The sequence below is a fragment of the Meleagris gallopavo genome, chromosome 22 (assembly GCF_905368555.1).
Source record: "Meleagris gallopavo chromosome 22, MGAL_WU_HG_1.1, whole genome shotgun sequence".
In the NCBI taxonomy this organism is placed as follows: Eukaryota; Metazoa; Chordata; class Aves; order Galliformes; family Phasianidae; genus Meleagris; species Meleagris gallopavo.
In genome coordinates, this window is record NC_139425.1 from 1235194 (window position 1) to 1248411 (window position 13218).

A 13218-nucleotide genomic window follows, 5' to 3' on the forward strand; every position below is an offset into this window, starting at 1 on the left:
GCTTATTCCTTTTTTTTTTTTTTAATGTGATCCAATGGTCTCTGTGTCCTGTCTGTCCATTGACTAGTTCTGAGAAGGTTCAGTGTAAGGCATATCTTTGTCTGTTCATCTAGAGCAAAATGTACTGAGAGGGGTTTGTTATATGGTGTTGCTGCTGCAAAAATTTCTAATGGTTTTCAGAAGGTTTTCCAAAACTCTGATGTGGTTTCAGAGGTGGTAGAAGTGAGAGAACTCTATAAGCAGTTGGAGTCATCATCAGTGATCAGAAAACTGGAACCTCGTTTTTGCTGTGCACGTACCTCTGCTCAGCTGTATGCCCTCTCAAACTTTCCCTTCTTCATCATGTTTGCCTCTCAGATGGAGGTGTTACTATTTGTAGCTGTTTCATTCTCTCTGCTTAACAGATCAATTGTAAAAAGATGAATGGATGTTTCCCTAGATAAAAGGAATTTCAAACTGTCTGGGAAGGAGGATACCACATCTTTTCTTTGCCACAGATTTTCAGGCTCAGTACTAAATAAAAATTACTTCAGTTGTATCCTTGGCATTGTCTTGCTGTTTTAAAGCAAAGATACTCAGAGCTCTCAGCTGTAAGTGTATCACAAAGAACAGGTGATCTTTCCCCATTTTCTCCAGAATGTCACTGTTGCTCGTTTTTTCTTTTTGCTCTACAGTATAAGTTGTAGCAGTCCAGCTTGATTTTACATTTGGGGAGATCTTATTGCATACACTTGAGACCTTTGTTCCATCAGGAAATAGCTTGTTTTGCTCAAATTGACAGTGTGTGATGTGTCTGCTGTTGTCATAAGGATCCTGTGGTGTGGTTCCAAAGAAACCATTGCTCTCATAGAAAAACAGGTGTAAGGAGTTTCTGTTATGGTTCTCTACCTGCAGCTGTTTGGAAGATTGGCTTTAAAACCTAATAGGCAAGTGATGTGATCTGTTTAAAGAGTAGTTCCCCTAAGAGATTGTTTGGATGGGATGGACAGGGACCTTTTACACTGATGTAAAAGAGCTAGGGCTGTAATTCCATGGGTAGCTGAGTTGAAGCAGTGGCCAAAGGGAGAAGGCTCAATTCTCCTCTTCTTCCTGTGCTCCTCATGAGCTTTGGACTGGAAATTACCATATCTATTGAAGTAATAACTACTGAGGTATGTAGGTCACTGTAAGAAACTAGTTCAATGTTTTGCTGACTTGCTGTTTTGTTCTGTTAGGGAACTAGTGGCACATAGAAGGGTCTGATGGCAAGCAGCTGGCATGAATTGAGTGGTGAGGAATATGTCTTTAAAAGAGGGGAAACATGGAATCATGCAAGATATCCAACTTTTAATTCAGGTCATCTTCTTTTTTTTTTTCTTTTCTTTTTTTTTTTTTTTTAATCAAACTAGATCAATGAGAATGGGGGTTTCCTTTTTCTATCAAGTAAAGATGGGCAACCCTTAAGCCAGGACCACGGCTTGTTCCCAAAAGAGCAGTCTGGGTGACTGGACTAGCAGGAACAGGAAGCACTTACCCTTAGCTCTGTCTCTCAGTGATGTAACAAGCAAAGATGCACCTGAGACCATGCTGGTGTGGGTGCTGCACACCTACATAAGAAATTGCACCGTTCAGGACCCTTAAGAATAGTAGTGCTGTGGCACGGGACCCAGCTCAGGTCTGTCCTCACTGAAACTGGCTGCACACAGACATAGCAGAATATTTTTTATTTTTTTTCTTGGCTTTGCTGCCCCCAGCACTTCTGGCTGAAGTTGTATGGCGTTGAGATATCCAAGTGAACTGCACAGAGTCGGCTCTGGTCTCTGGAGAGCTTATTAGCTTTTTCTCTCTAGTTTGTGAGAGCTGTTAACCTACTGAGCTGGCCTTGAAAACAGTACACCCATGCATGTGTAAAACCATTTGTGGGCTGATTAACCCTGTGTGATCAGAATTGGTTCTTCAGTGTTTCTGGACTTGCTTTTGTGATGTGGTTGTGCTGTGGCTCGAATCATAGCTGCATGACCACGCGGATCTCATATTGGTATGCAGATTTCTGTAAGGTGGTTTTCCAACAGGTGAGGTAGACTGCCTGGATATTATGGTGCTGTAGCAATGACAGATAGTATTTCACATCTTAAACTATTGCACTTTCTCAGTGCCTTTCTGATGATGCCCAGTGAACTTTCTGAGAGTCTCTCTAATGCAGAATGAGCCCTGTGAACTGCCTTTCTGTGTTATGCTTTTGAACAACAGTACCCAAAATACATGAGCTGTGAATCCGCTGTAAAATGTGAAGGAGGTATTGCAATTGAGGCTGTCCAGTATTATACTGCGGTTAATTTTACTGTACCTGCCATTCTGCTGTCCCTTTGTCCATAAATGATCATCAAGCAAAATTTTGGGAACTTTAGTTAAGGGCTGATGTTCCAAACGTCTGCTACCCTGTACTGCTTGTATGGAAAGTGGAGCTGTTTTAGGACTTCAGATATACTTTGTGTAAAAGAGAACAGAGAAGTAGTAGAGGGAATAGCTAGATTACCAGCACAAAACTTTCTGTGCATGAAGCTTGCAAAGTTTGGGTAGTTCTAACAAAATGAAGTAATTTAACCATTTGTGAGGATAATGCCTCATATCTTATATTTGAAAGATTAAAAGAGCTTTTAGGATCAGGTAGGTGATACTGAGAGCTGAGCTGGAATTTGTTGATGAGCCTGAACTATAGGGTTGCTGCAATTCATCTTGAACTGTTAATACTGTTAATTGCTCCACTGTCCTGCAGTTGTAGCAAAGTGATGGCTCTATTTCCAATAGTTTCTAGTGGGTCTAACAAAGCAGCACAGAAGGGCTGGAGTTTACCTACAGCACTCTGGATCCTTCTGTTCTCTGCAGCCTTTTGGGCATCCTGTAGATACCTGCTGTTCTCCCTCTCAGTCAGTATTCTATGAGTGGGATGTTAGTGGGATGCCTGTTTTTTTTTATATATATATATATATATATATTTATTTATTTATTTATTTATTTATTTATTTATTTATTTATTTATTGCAGGATGTGGAGATGTTATCTCATTTCATCCTTCCTTAAATTGTGGTAGTTGCTTTTTCCATCACAAAAAATTCTATGTTAAAGTTTGCTTCTCTTACCTGATGAATTTTAAGTGCAGTATATGAAAAAGATGTACATCCCCATAAGCCTGAGTGTTTATGTCTCTTAAATACACAGACATGTAAACAGAGTGTGTTCTGCAGGCAGAACAGATTTATTCCCCAGCTGATCATATCACAGTATTTCACAGGTGGTTTTACTGTCTCATATTTTTTTCTGTATCTAGCTGTATTCTGAAGGAAATAATTTTCTACTGAATTTTAGGATGGATATTTCTTCCCTTTTGGTTTTTGGAAACAAGGTCTCCTGAAACTCCAAATTTTAGAAGCGTCTCCTTTTTAAAAGGCTGGTAACTAAGGACAAACTTGTTGCTCTAAAGCAACCATCCCTCCTTTAAATTAGGACATAGCCAGTCCTAATACAGAAGTTAAAAAGTGAATGAAGAAATAGAAGTGCAATACTTGGGGAAATTAGAGGAAAAAAATCTTCCCTGGATTCTACTGAGTAGGTCTGTAAAAACTTTCAGAATTTCCAGCAGTGGAGGTGTGAGCTTTGCTTTCCAAAGAAGAGCAGTGTCTGTGGTAGCAGACTGATGCATGCTAACTTCTATTTCAGAAACTTCTGTCTGTTGAACTAAGTGTTTCACTCTGAACCTTGTCTGCGGAACCCTCATTTAATTAACTGGTTTGATTAATGCAGGCACTGTGCACTTTTGCTCTGGTTGGAGATCCTTTGGCTTGCCTTTAGGTCAAAGTATTCATTTCTAAGGACTTGAACTATTTCTACTTGTAATGAGACAGCCAAAAGGGGAGAGGGTGGAGGAAACCTGTGGTTAACCTCCAAACATACTGTTAGTGACTTTATACCCTCTTAGAGGTGGTGTAGGTGATGTATAGGCATTGATGCTGAAGCTTGGCACGTTCTGTCCCCTGATGGCATCATCACTTTGAGGAGGAGGAATAATGATGAGTTGCTTGTTTGCTGTGGTGGCTCCCTGACTGTGGTTGACACATAAAAAGAAAGAGGCTATAAAAACTTTGCTTCGTGATCCATGTGAGCCTCCTTGTTACTGCCTGAGAGCCAGGAAGTAGAGTTAGGAAAGAATACATTGCATACAGAAAAAGGGATTGACTTCCCTGAGGGAGATCCAATGGGAAAGTCTGCTTCTGAATACTCTGCATCCCAGGTTTGAGTAGTCCAGAAGACGAGGCCAAGTGCTGGGTAGGCCAAGGTGTCAGATGCTTTTCATTAGGGTATTTCTTCAAGAGACTGCTGTAGAAATGGCTTCCTATAAGGAAGCTTTAAATCTGAGAGGAACTGAAGGGACTTACTGTGCACATAACCCGTAAGTCCATGCTTTCCTAGCATGAGGAAGAGCAGTCTGGTTTCTGTGGCATAGAGCCTGAATCTCCAGCCTCCCAACATCATGACATGGATGGTTTTATAATGTAATGTCCATGTGCACGTAGACATTTCTGGGAAACCCAGCAGCTTTAGCAGTAGAACAGAAAATGGAAAGAGAAATTATTTCTGTGGCTGGTTTGTTCTTTTAATCCTAATATGTGATGGCTTGAGGCAAGGGACTCCGAGAGTGCCATGGGTTGTGCAGCCACATAACAAGTCACAGCAGCTGAGTGAGAGCAAAGTGCCAGCCAGCACAGTGAGCAGCATCCTGCCTCTGGCAGGAGGAATCAGCACGTGCTAAAGGAGGAGTGCAAGGACTGGGCAAAGCATCCACAGATACTTCCTTGTAATTCTCTTCTGCTCTGGGACTTCCTGAGGTAGAAGCCGTATCTTTTAAATTGTGATTCTTCGTGTTTTTTTTCCTCCTGTTAGTTTTACCTCAGTTCTAAATATATGAAGCCTTTTGGTATCTACAGTGTCCTGTGACTGCACGTTCTAGATCTTAATGATGTCTGACAGTAAATGATATTTGCTTCCAATATGTATTTATAGAGTAAAGCTAGAAACTTAATTATTAATATGTATTCAAATTTTGGTGTAGTGAATCTGTTAGGTTAAAACAAAACAAAACAAAACAAAACAAGTTAAATTTAAATTAATTTTTTTTCTTTTTTTCTTTTTTTTTTTCTCTTTCCCATCAAGGGTGCCAAATGCCTGATACATTGAATTCATGGTTTCTAGTAGCCCAGCTTCATGTCTGGTAAGTGAAGCTTGAATAGTAATATAAATAGTCTCAGGAAATAAAATGATACGAACCTTACTGTGCAAAAAAAGTAGGCTCCATGATTATTGATAAAAGTGGTAATATTCAATTTACAAAATAATGAATTCTAATAGTTTTCTACTAAAGAGCAAAAAGCCCCATGGAGAAACTGACATCTTAAATCTCTGTATTTCTAGGTAATGGAATAACCCGTGTCGTGAGCTTTCTAAAAGCCTTACTCAGCCTGTGTGGAAAAATCCCATTTAGGTGTTTTAGGAAAAGTTTAAATTTATGTCGAAGTGGTTTAAATTGTGAGAATTTGTGGTGGTTGAAGTTTGCTGCTTGTCAGAAGCATTTAACAAATTATAGCACTGGCATTTATTCTTGTGCCTCTGAAATGTACATACAGGTTGGTGAATGCCAGCTTGGCTACATCTAAAAATATGTAACACCTTAAACATTAAGTTTTTTTCCTCCTTTTTCATTTATGAAAAGAGTAGCCAAAAAAATCAGTTTTTCATCTAATATTACATACTTATAAAGGTCAGCAGGATGCACAGGGGAGTACAGTAATTCTTGTTAAGTGCCAGATCTTTCATGAAACTGAAGTCCATAGACTTACATTTTACTACCCAAAGACTCGAAAGGAAGTTTGTGCTAAAATAGTTGCACTTAAGAACAGGCCTCTTATTTCCTTGCCTCCTTTTTTTTTTTTTTTTTTTTTTCCCCTTCCCTCCTTTTAATTTCCTGTCTCCTCAATATATTGAAAGATGGGGCAGCTCATTTCACTAAGGAATGAATTAATTAGCGGAACCATTGAATTGGTTAATGAAATCAGTGGATTCAATTAATGGATCACCCTTGAGATTTGCAGTCTGTTTCTTACTGTTCCATGTGAAAAGGGCTTTAATGACTGAATTAATAAGCTAATCATTTGGTTTGGTATTTGGAAAACTGCTGCAATAAATTTTCAAACCAAACCATTTGTAAGTGTTTGAGGAGAAATAAAGGGAGGTAACACAAAACTGCAAAAAACACACTTTTTTCTCAACAATTTTGCATTGACAGGAAAATGTGCCGTGTAGTAGCATGGCCTTTGAGATGCACAATATTCTTTCACAACTGACAGGCATGAAAATAAATAAGGGAACTATGATAGAGAAGGTAGTATTTAATAGACATGGAACTTCTGAGATCACAGTTATGTCAGAAGAAGCCAAGAGTTGCTGCTCTTCGAGCCTGTGATGCTAAAGAGACCCTTAAGGAGAGGAACTGAAACATTCTTATGCTTAACCTATAGTCAGTGTGTTAACAAGAAGGTCCTGCTCAAGCAGAAAGGAACAAAATCATTTTTCATTGGACAGTGGTGAAAATGTGAATCTGGAAGGTAGTACTAGGCTAATTTTTAATAAGAGGTTCATTTTTTTCCAAAGTTTTTATACATGGCTTTTCCATGTTTCTGACAGCTTGACCTAAATGAATGCTGTCATTCTCACAAATCAGAGATCTGGTTTGATGCTCTAGGACACAGAGAAGCCTACTCACTATCTGGGCCACTGGAAGATGCTGCATGTTTTGCTTCTGACTATCTCGGTGGCCAAGATTCTGCCATGACGTGGCAGATATATCGCTGCATTCTCTCTGATTCTCTTTTTTAAATCAGTATCTCAGTAAAAAGGGAGCAGGACATGAGGGATTCTGCTAACACTGGCGTATGTAAAGGTACCCTACTTCTGAAGGCTCTAACACCTATCTCTCCTCCTAGCCTTTTGTCTCAGGCTAGAAGTCTTTCTGATATGGCAGCCAACAACCTGACCATAGAGCCTAATTGCCATCTGTTAAGATGTTCCCGTTCCCTCTCATAAGCCTAGATCACTTTCTGGATTACTCGTTCCTTCCCTCTTCACCTACAGAGACTGACTTTCAACTGATTTAGAATATTTTCTGAAGCAGGAAAGGTTAAGATTTTTTTTATGTATACTTAGGTAAAAACCCTCCTCCTCTCTCTCTGCTATCATTGTCCGTCGTGTTCCAATCAATTCCTCGTGCTGTTGGATCCCACCTTTTATAAACTGTAAGATGCTTGTCAGAGCATCCTTGCATTACAGATTCTGATCGGTTCACTGTTTGAATATCTGTCCTTTATTTTTTCTTCTTTTCTGTGAACCAGATTTTCTATTTAACCAGAAAGGAGGGGGAGAATCAGACACTCATTTAGCTCATTCTTTATTAACTTATTTAAAGATAATGTTTCTTCAGATACACTCCATTTCTTTCCAATGTTCTTCTAAAATTATACTTTAGAAAATCAGCCTACTAGTGTTCTTCCCTGAGTTTTATAGGCTCTTTCAGTTACCTCCCACCCTTGATGTCAGGAGGACATCAGGCTCAGAAGCCCATACCTTCTAGGAAATCTCAAGCTTTTCATTCCTACTGCCACGTTGTTCTTTTCTTGTGACAATCTAATTGAAGTCTAGGCTGTGTCCACACAGTTTCCAAACTGCAAAAGAGATGACTTTGACTGTAGTAAGAAAAGTCTTACCTATGTGGTACATCCTGCATTACCTAGCATTTGGGGTCAGAATACAGCAGAGCTTCAGCTCCCTTTTTGAAACTCACCAAGGTTTGTTCACTGCTTTCTGTAAGAAAAACTGTGCTTGTGAAAGTGTTGATCAGTTTGAATGAGTGTAGAGGAAAAGAAGAACCATCAAGTTTGTGGAAAACAGTTCCTGCAGGGATAGATTTATCAGATTTGCAGAGAAAGGACTGAGGCTACTGTTCTATTTTGAGATACGCTGTCTCAGGAGAAAGAGAGTAAACTGTCCATGGCTCATCCTAGAAGAGCAGAGTGGAAGGAGTTTAAAATTACACCAAAGAGAGTAATATCTTACCTGAGAGACATTTTAAGAACAAGTTTATCTGGGATGTCTTAAGGTTGATCCTGCCTCACTATGAGTGAGTGGGCTAAACAGCCTAAGTGCAGGCATCAGGAGAGAGGGAGACTACACAGCCAGACTGAGATCTGTTAGCTTGTACCTCCACAAAAACCTGTACTTAGCTGTAGATACTATACCTAGTGAACTTGCTAGGCTGAAGCAAAGGATATCATGCAAACTTGCTAAAGGAAATAGCAAGAGTTCAGAATTCTGCTCTGTGCCATTATTCTGAGCTTCCTTTCATCATAAAGGTGCATGTCTCCACATCTAGTTGAAATCTATTCAGGAGATTTCTCCTTCTATCTTGAAGTAGCTGGCACTTCATGGATGATTTGGGTTACACAGAACAAAGCAACAGCCTTCTTATTTGGTTGTTGTTACACCTGTTGTTAAACCAGAGTCATTTCTCTGGTCTGGTATGATGTAACCCTAGAAATAATTGCCTTGGAACACCTGAGGAAGGCAGAATGCCTGGTCCTGTGAAAGGGGATAGTAGGAAGCTCTGAGTGGGCTTTAACCTTGGAGGCATAATGATTCATCAGACATTGACTGCATAGCATGGAGCTGCATCTCAACACTTGGAGAGAGTAGTGCTAATTTCTGCTCCTGGAGCTTAAACCAGTGTGTTTTACTATACTGGCAGAAGCAGTCACAGCTGAGGCTCCTGTTGGAAACTGCTGCTCCTCACCTCAGATGGAAGGAGGTGTATGTGCTCACGTGCCTTTCCAGACATCCTTACGTATTATTTTCTTCTAGTGTAATCTTTCTGCCTCATTAAATATGACGTAAATAATCTACCTCAACCAATAGTAGACAATTTTCTAAAGATGGTTTGGAATAGATTTGCTTTCATGGTTTGACAAAGATGGGTCAGTATTTGAGTAAACTGCAGCACAGATTTTGTAGTGAAACGACAAAATGTTTCACACTGTGTTGACCCAGTTAGAAAGTTTATAGTCTTTAAAGAGTGCGCGTCTTTCTAAACCTCAGACGGCAGGTGTAGTAACAAACTACCAAACTTTAAAATAAACTGCAGAATTCCATGATCTCACTCGCGGTGCTGCAGAACAGCTCTATGACAGCACTAAGCATCCAAACACAGAGCTGCCTTTTAGGCTTCGAGGGTAGCAGGCTTTCCTCTGAGCACTGCTCCATGGCTGCTCATCAGTGGGCGGTTGCTAACTGCTGGTCTTTGTGCTGCACTCTCCTCTTGGTTCACTGCTGCTGAAGGGAGACTGGATGGGAACTTGTATTTATGCATATGGGGGTGATTGCCAAGTCTCTCTTGCTATTTTGTTTTTTTTTCCCTGAGGTTGTGAATTGAGTGAGAGTAGTGTAAAAATACTTCTCTCAACCCAGTTAGGCTTCCAAGTCTTAGGCTGAGTGTTTTTCTCTTTGACTTGGTAAGAGTGAGCAAAAAAAAACTTGGAATACAACAACTCTTACTAATTGACTGTTTTGTACGGGTTAATTACATAAAAGCATAAGAGGAACAAAGGTTTTGAAGCTGATGAAAGTAAGACAAGTTTTAAGCTCACAATATGTCTGGCTCCTGTCAGGGCTGATAACTAGAGAGGTTTTCCAAGTTCTGGATCATTATTCTAGCTGAAAGCTTTGCCGTTTTTCTTTTAGCAAGATGCTGATAGATTTACTTCTTGCTACCATCTTCGCAGAATTTGGAGCATCTCTCCCATGGAGAAAGGTTGAGGGAACGGGGCTTGTTTAGCTTGGAGAAGAGAAAGCTGCAGGGAGACCTCATTGTGTCCTTCCAGTACTTGAAGGGAGTGGATAAACAGGAGGGGGAACGGCTGTTCAGAAGGCTGGATGGTGATAGGATAAGGGGGGAATGGTTTTAAACTGAGACAGGGGAGGTTTAGGTTGGATGTTAGGAGGAATTTTTTCACCCAGAGGATGGTGAGGCACTGGAACAGGTTGCCCAAGGAGGCTGAGGATGCCCCATCCCTGCAGGCATTCAAGGCCAGGCTGGATGTAGCTCTGGGCAGCCTGGTCTGCTGGTTGGTGACCTGCACATAGCAGGGGGTTGGAACTGGATGAGCATTGTGGTCCTTTTCAACTCAGGCCATCCTATGATTCCCTGATTCTTTGATCTTAATTGTAATTGTTTGCTGGGTGCTGTTAGACAGAAATGGGATTGTCACTACCACCATATATACCTTGGGAATCCTTACAGCTCTGTTTCCTGAGCCAGAAATTGCTGCTCTTCCCAATGTTCCTTTTGCTGACTGCTGTCCTTCTCTCCCTATTATCTTCTCCCAAGGCTCTCACTCAATTACCCCCTTTGATCACTGATCTCCTTGCCATACCTCAGTCCCTCTCCAATCTTTTGACCTCATTCTGCCAGGACTGTGTTGTGCTGGAGCCTGACCTGCCTCTCACCTGGTGGCTGCCATTTTCAAAAGCATTCATGTAGAAATCTGATTCTGGCTCAAGGGCTTTTCTTCTTTTGGTTCTGGAGTGCAAGTGGAATGGACCTTGTATGGGACTTAAATGTATGGTTCTATTTAGAAAAGAGTATAGAAGCAATGCAGCTCTTTCAGCTTGTTTTACCTCTGTGACTCAACATTGGCAGTAAGTTTTGCTTCCTTTGCAGGTTTAAAAAAAAAAACACAACAAAAAACACTTTACTAACAAATCAGATAGGATCCATCATGAAGATTGGCATCTGCCCTTTTACAGGTCAGCCCAACAGACGAGTTTCAGATGTTTATGATTTTCCCTGTTGAGCTGGCATTCACAGAGCACCGAATACTTCTAATGCCTGAAGGGAGGCCCAGATCTTATCTCCACTGCAGAAATGAACAGATACATAAATCATTTTTACCTCTTAACTCTTGCAGTGCTTTCACTATTAGTAACATGGCTGCTTCAAAGTGGCCTGTAGCAGCTCTGCTCTCCTGCTTTTTCAAAAGGTGTGAGAAGAAGCTTTTACATGAACAGTTCCCCAAGCATAGACGTCTCTGTGCGAAGCAGTGACTTATTTCAGCTTCAGTATTGGAGCATCCTGTCATCCCAGCTTTCTGCCTTGCAGTGCAGGAGCAGAGCTGACTAGTGAGGTAGAGAATGTGTCCTGGTGGTGGGACTCATCTCGTGGCACAGTGAGGGAGCAGCCTGCAATTCAGTTCGTGCTGTTTACAGATGTAATTAAAAAAAAAAAAAAAAAAAGTATGGTTGTGATGGTTTGTTTTTAGACTGAACATCAGCAGTAGTTTGAGTGGCTTTAATGCTTTATTTAAAAAAAAAAAAAAAAAGTAAAACAGCCCAACCTGGTATTCTCATTAAGATCCTGCTCACAAACTTGTGATTTCTTCTAGCATGTAGGGGGTTTTGCCAAGTGGTTGGATGTGTATCCTAAGACCCCTGTAGATGAAATAATTTAGGATATTGCTAATGTGAGTTTGGGTGAAGTCTGTAACCTGCTTAAGCTTTCACTACTTGGCTAGTACAGTCTTTTCCAGTATTTTAGTATACCAAGCTGAATTACAGCTGGCTTGTAGCCTAGGATTAGAAAAGACATTTGTTCTTGCTCTAAAGGATGATATGTTCTTAAGGCTGTGGAATTTAAGTTGCAGTACTGCTTAACTAGATTACAGTGCTGTCAGCCAAAATAGAATCCATTGTCACTCTTCCGTAGCTGGATTGGCCAAAATCCAGCAGATACAGCCCTCGAGTACAGAATGAACAAGTTTATGATAGTTGTTTTTTAGAAAATCTTATTTTTATTAACTTGATGAAAAAGCACATACTGTAAGAAGAATCTTAAATGAGCTGAAGCTGATTAAATGTATTCTTTAAACTTGAAGAAAGACTAAAAGCTATGGATGTGGTGTTTATGTTCCTGCAGGATGTGTCTGGTGCGAATGAAGCAGGAGGGTCGAGCAGGAAAATACATGTGTCGCTATATCGTCCATTGCATGTGGGAGGATGTTGAGCAGCGTGGCAAGGTGATGGGGGTAAGTTAACTCTGGTGTTGGCGATCTTGATGACTGAGTTCCTGCAATGAGTTTGTAATTTTGCATATCTTGGAAGAATGCTTAATAATAAATCTTAAATGTAGCTACACGTATATTTCTTTATGAGCTTAAGCTGGTGCGAGTGGTTATCATCTTGGCCACTCGTTCCTGCAGCTGTTGTACTGAGCCACTAACTTTGTTTTGATAACTGTATCATGGCCTGGATGAGATGATGATTTGCGTGAAAGTAATTAATTTTTCAAATATTTGCCATGTGATTACATAAACAAGGATGCTGCTGTAACAGGATGGGCATTTGGGGATAGGAAATAAGCAGCTCGAGTAGGAAGATACATCACTAGTGCCAAGCTTACAACTGCAATTTAAGTCATTCCAGAAGAGCTTTGAATTTTCTCTGTATCCAGGATGGTGAGCAAAAGGAAGGTCGAGGGACAAAGCTATTATGTTAAGTTCCTGCACGTGACTGTGTGCTTTTCATTAGTTTAATTTTCATTCCGGATTCTTAATATATCTAGTCCTCATTTCAAAAGAAAAGAGTTAAGGAAAGCTCAGCTCCAAGGATAGTTGATTTGGAAGTTTGAAAGAAGAAGAGACTCGGTCTTCTTGGTCTATACTATGAGCAAGGTTATGCTAGGTAGTTGTAATAGTTGTTTCTGACTTTGTAGTCTGTAAATATGTTTCTCCTTCATCGTGTTGGTGACAGTCTCCAGTATGACAGTGGTGGCAATAGCCTGATGTAGTTGAGAATATCAGTATTCAGGATGCTTCTAGTGAGAGAACAGGGCTAGGAAAGGTCTTCTGTGATGCTGGAAAAAGAAGTATAGAATTGTTAAATTATTGTATAGAGGTTTGTCTGACAAACAAGGAAATTAACAAGTGAGTTTTTATGATTTGGTGTGAGATCACACCAGTAATTCAAGAAGTTTTCTTTTTGTTGATATTCTGTTTTGCATGTGGTCTTCAAAAGCATTGATTCTGTTGTAACTTCAGTGATTCTATTGATTCTTTTCTTTTTTTTTCTTTTTTTTCCCCAATCTGTTGG

General features: G+C 40.2%; 1 protein-coding gene across 2 annotated transcripts in view; it reads left to right on the forward strand.

Moving 5' to 3' along the window:
• The window catches only part of UQCC1 (ubiquinol-cytochrome c reductase complex assembly factor 1), a 51993-nt gene that overhangs the window by 12247 nt on the left and 26528 nt on the right, over window positions 1-13218 (forward strand). For both annotated transcript variants that reach the window (XM_010722259.4, XM_085241489.1), the window contains exons 6-7: window positions 5188-5245; window positions 12047-12155. In XM_010722259.4, coding sequence (XP_010720561.2) covers window positions 5188-5245; window positions 12047-12155 — 167 coding nt within the window. The remainder of the gene's footprint in view (window positions 1-5187; window positions 5246-12046; window positions 12156-13218) is intronic.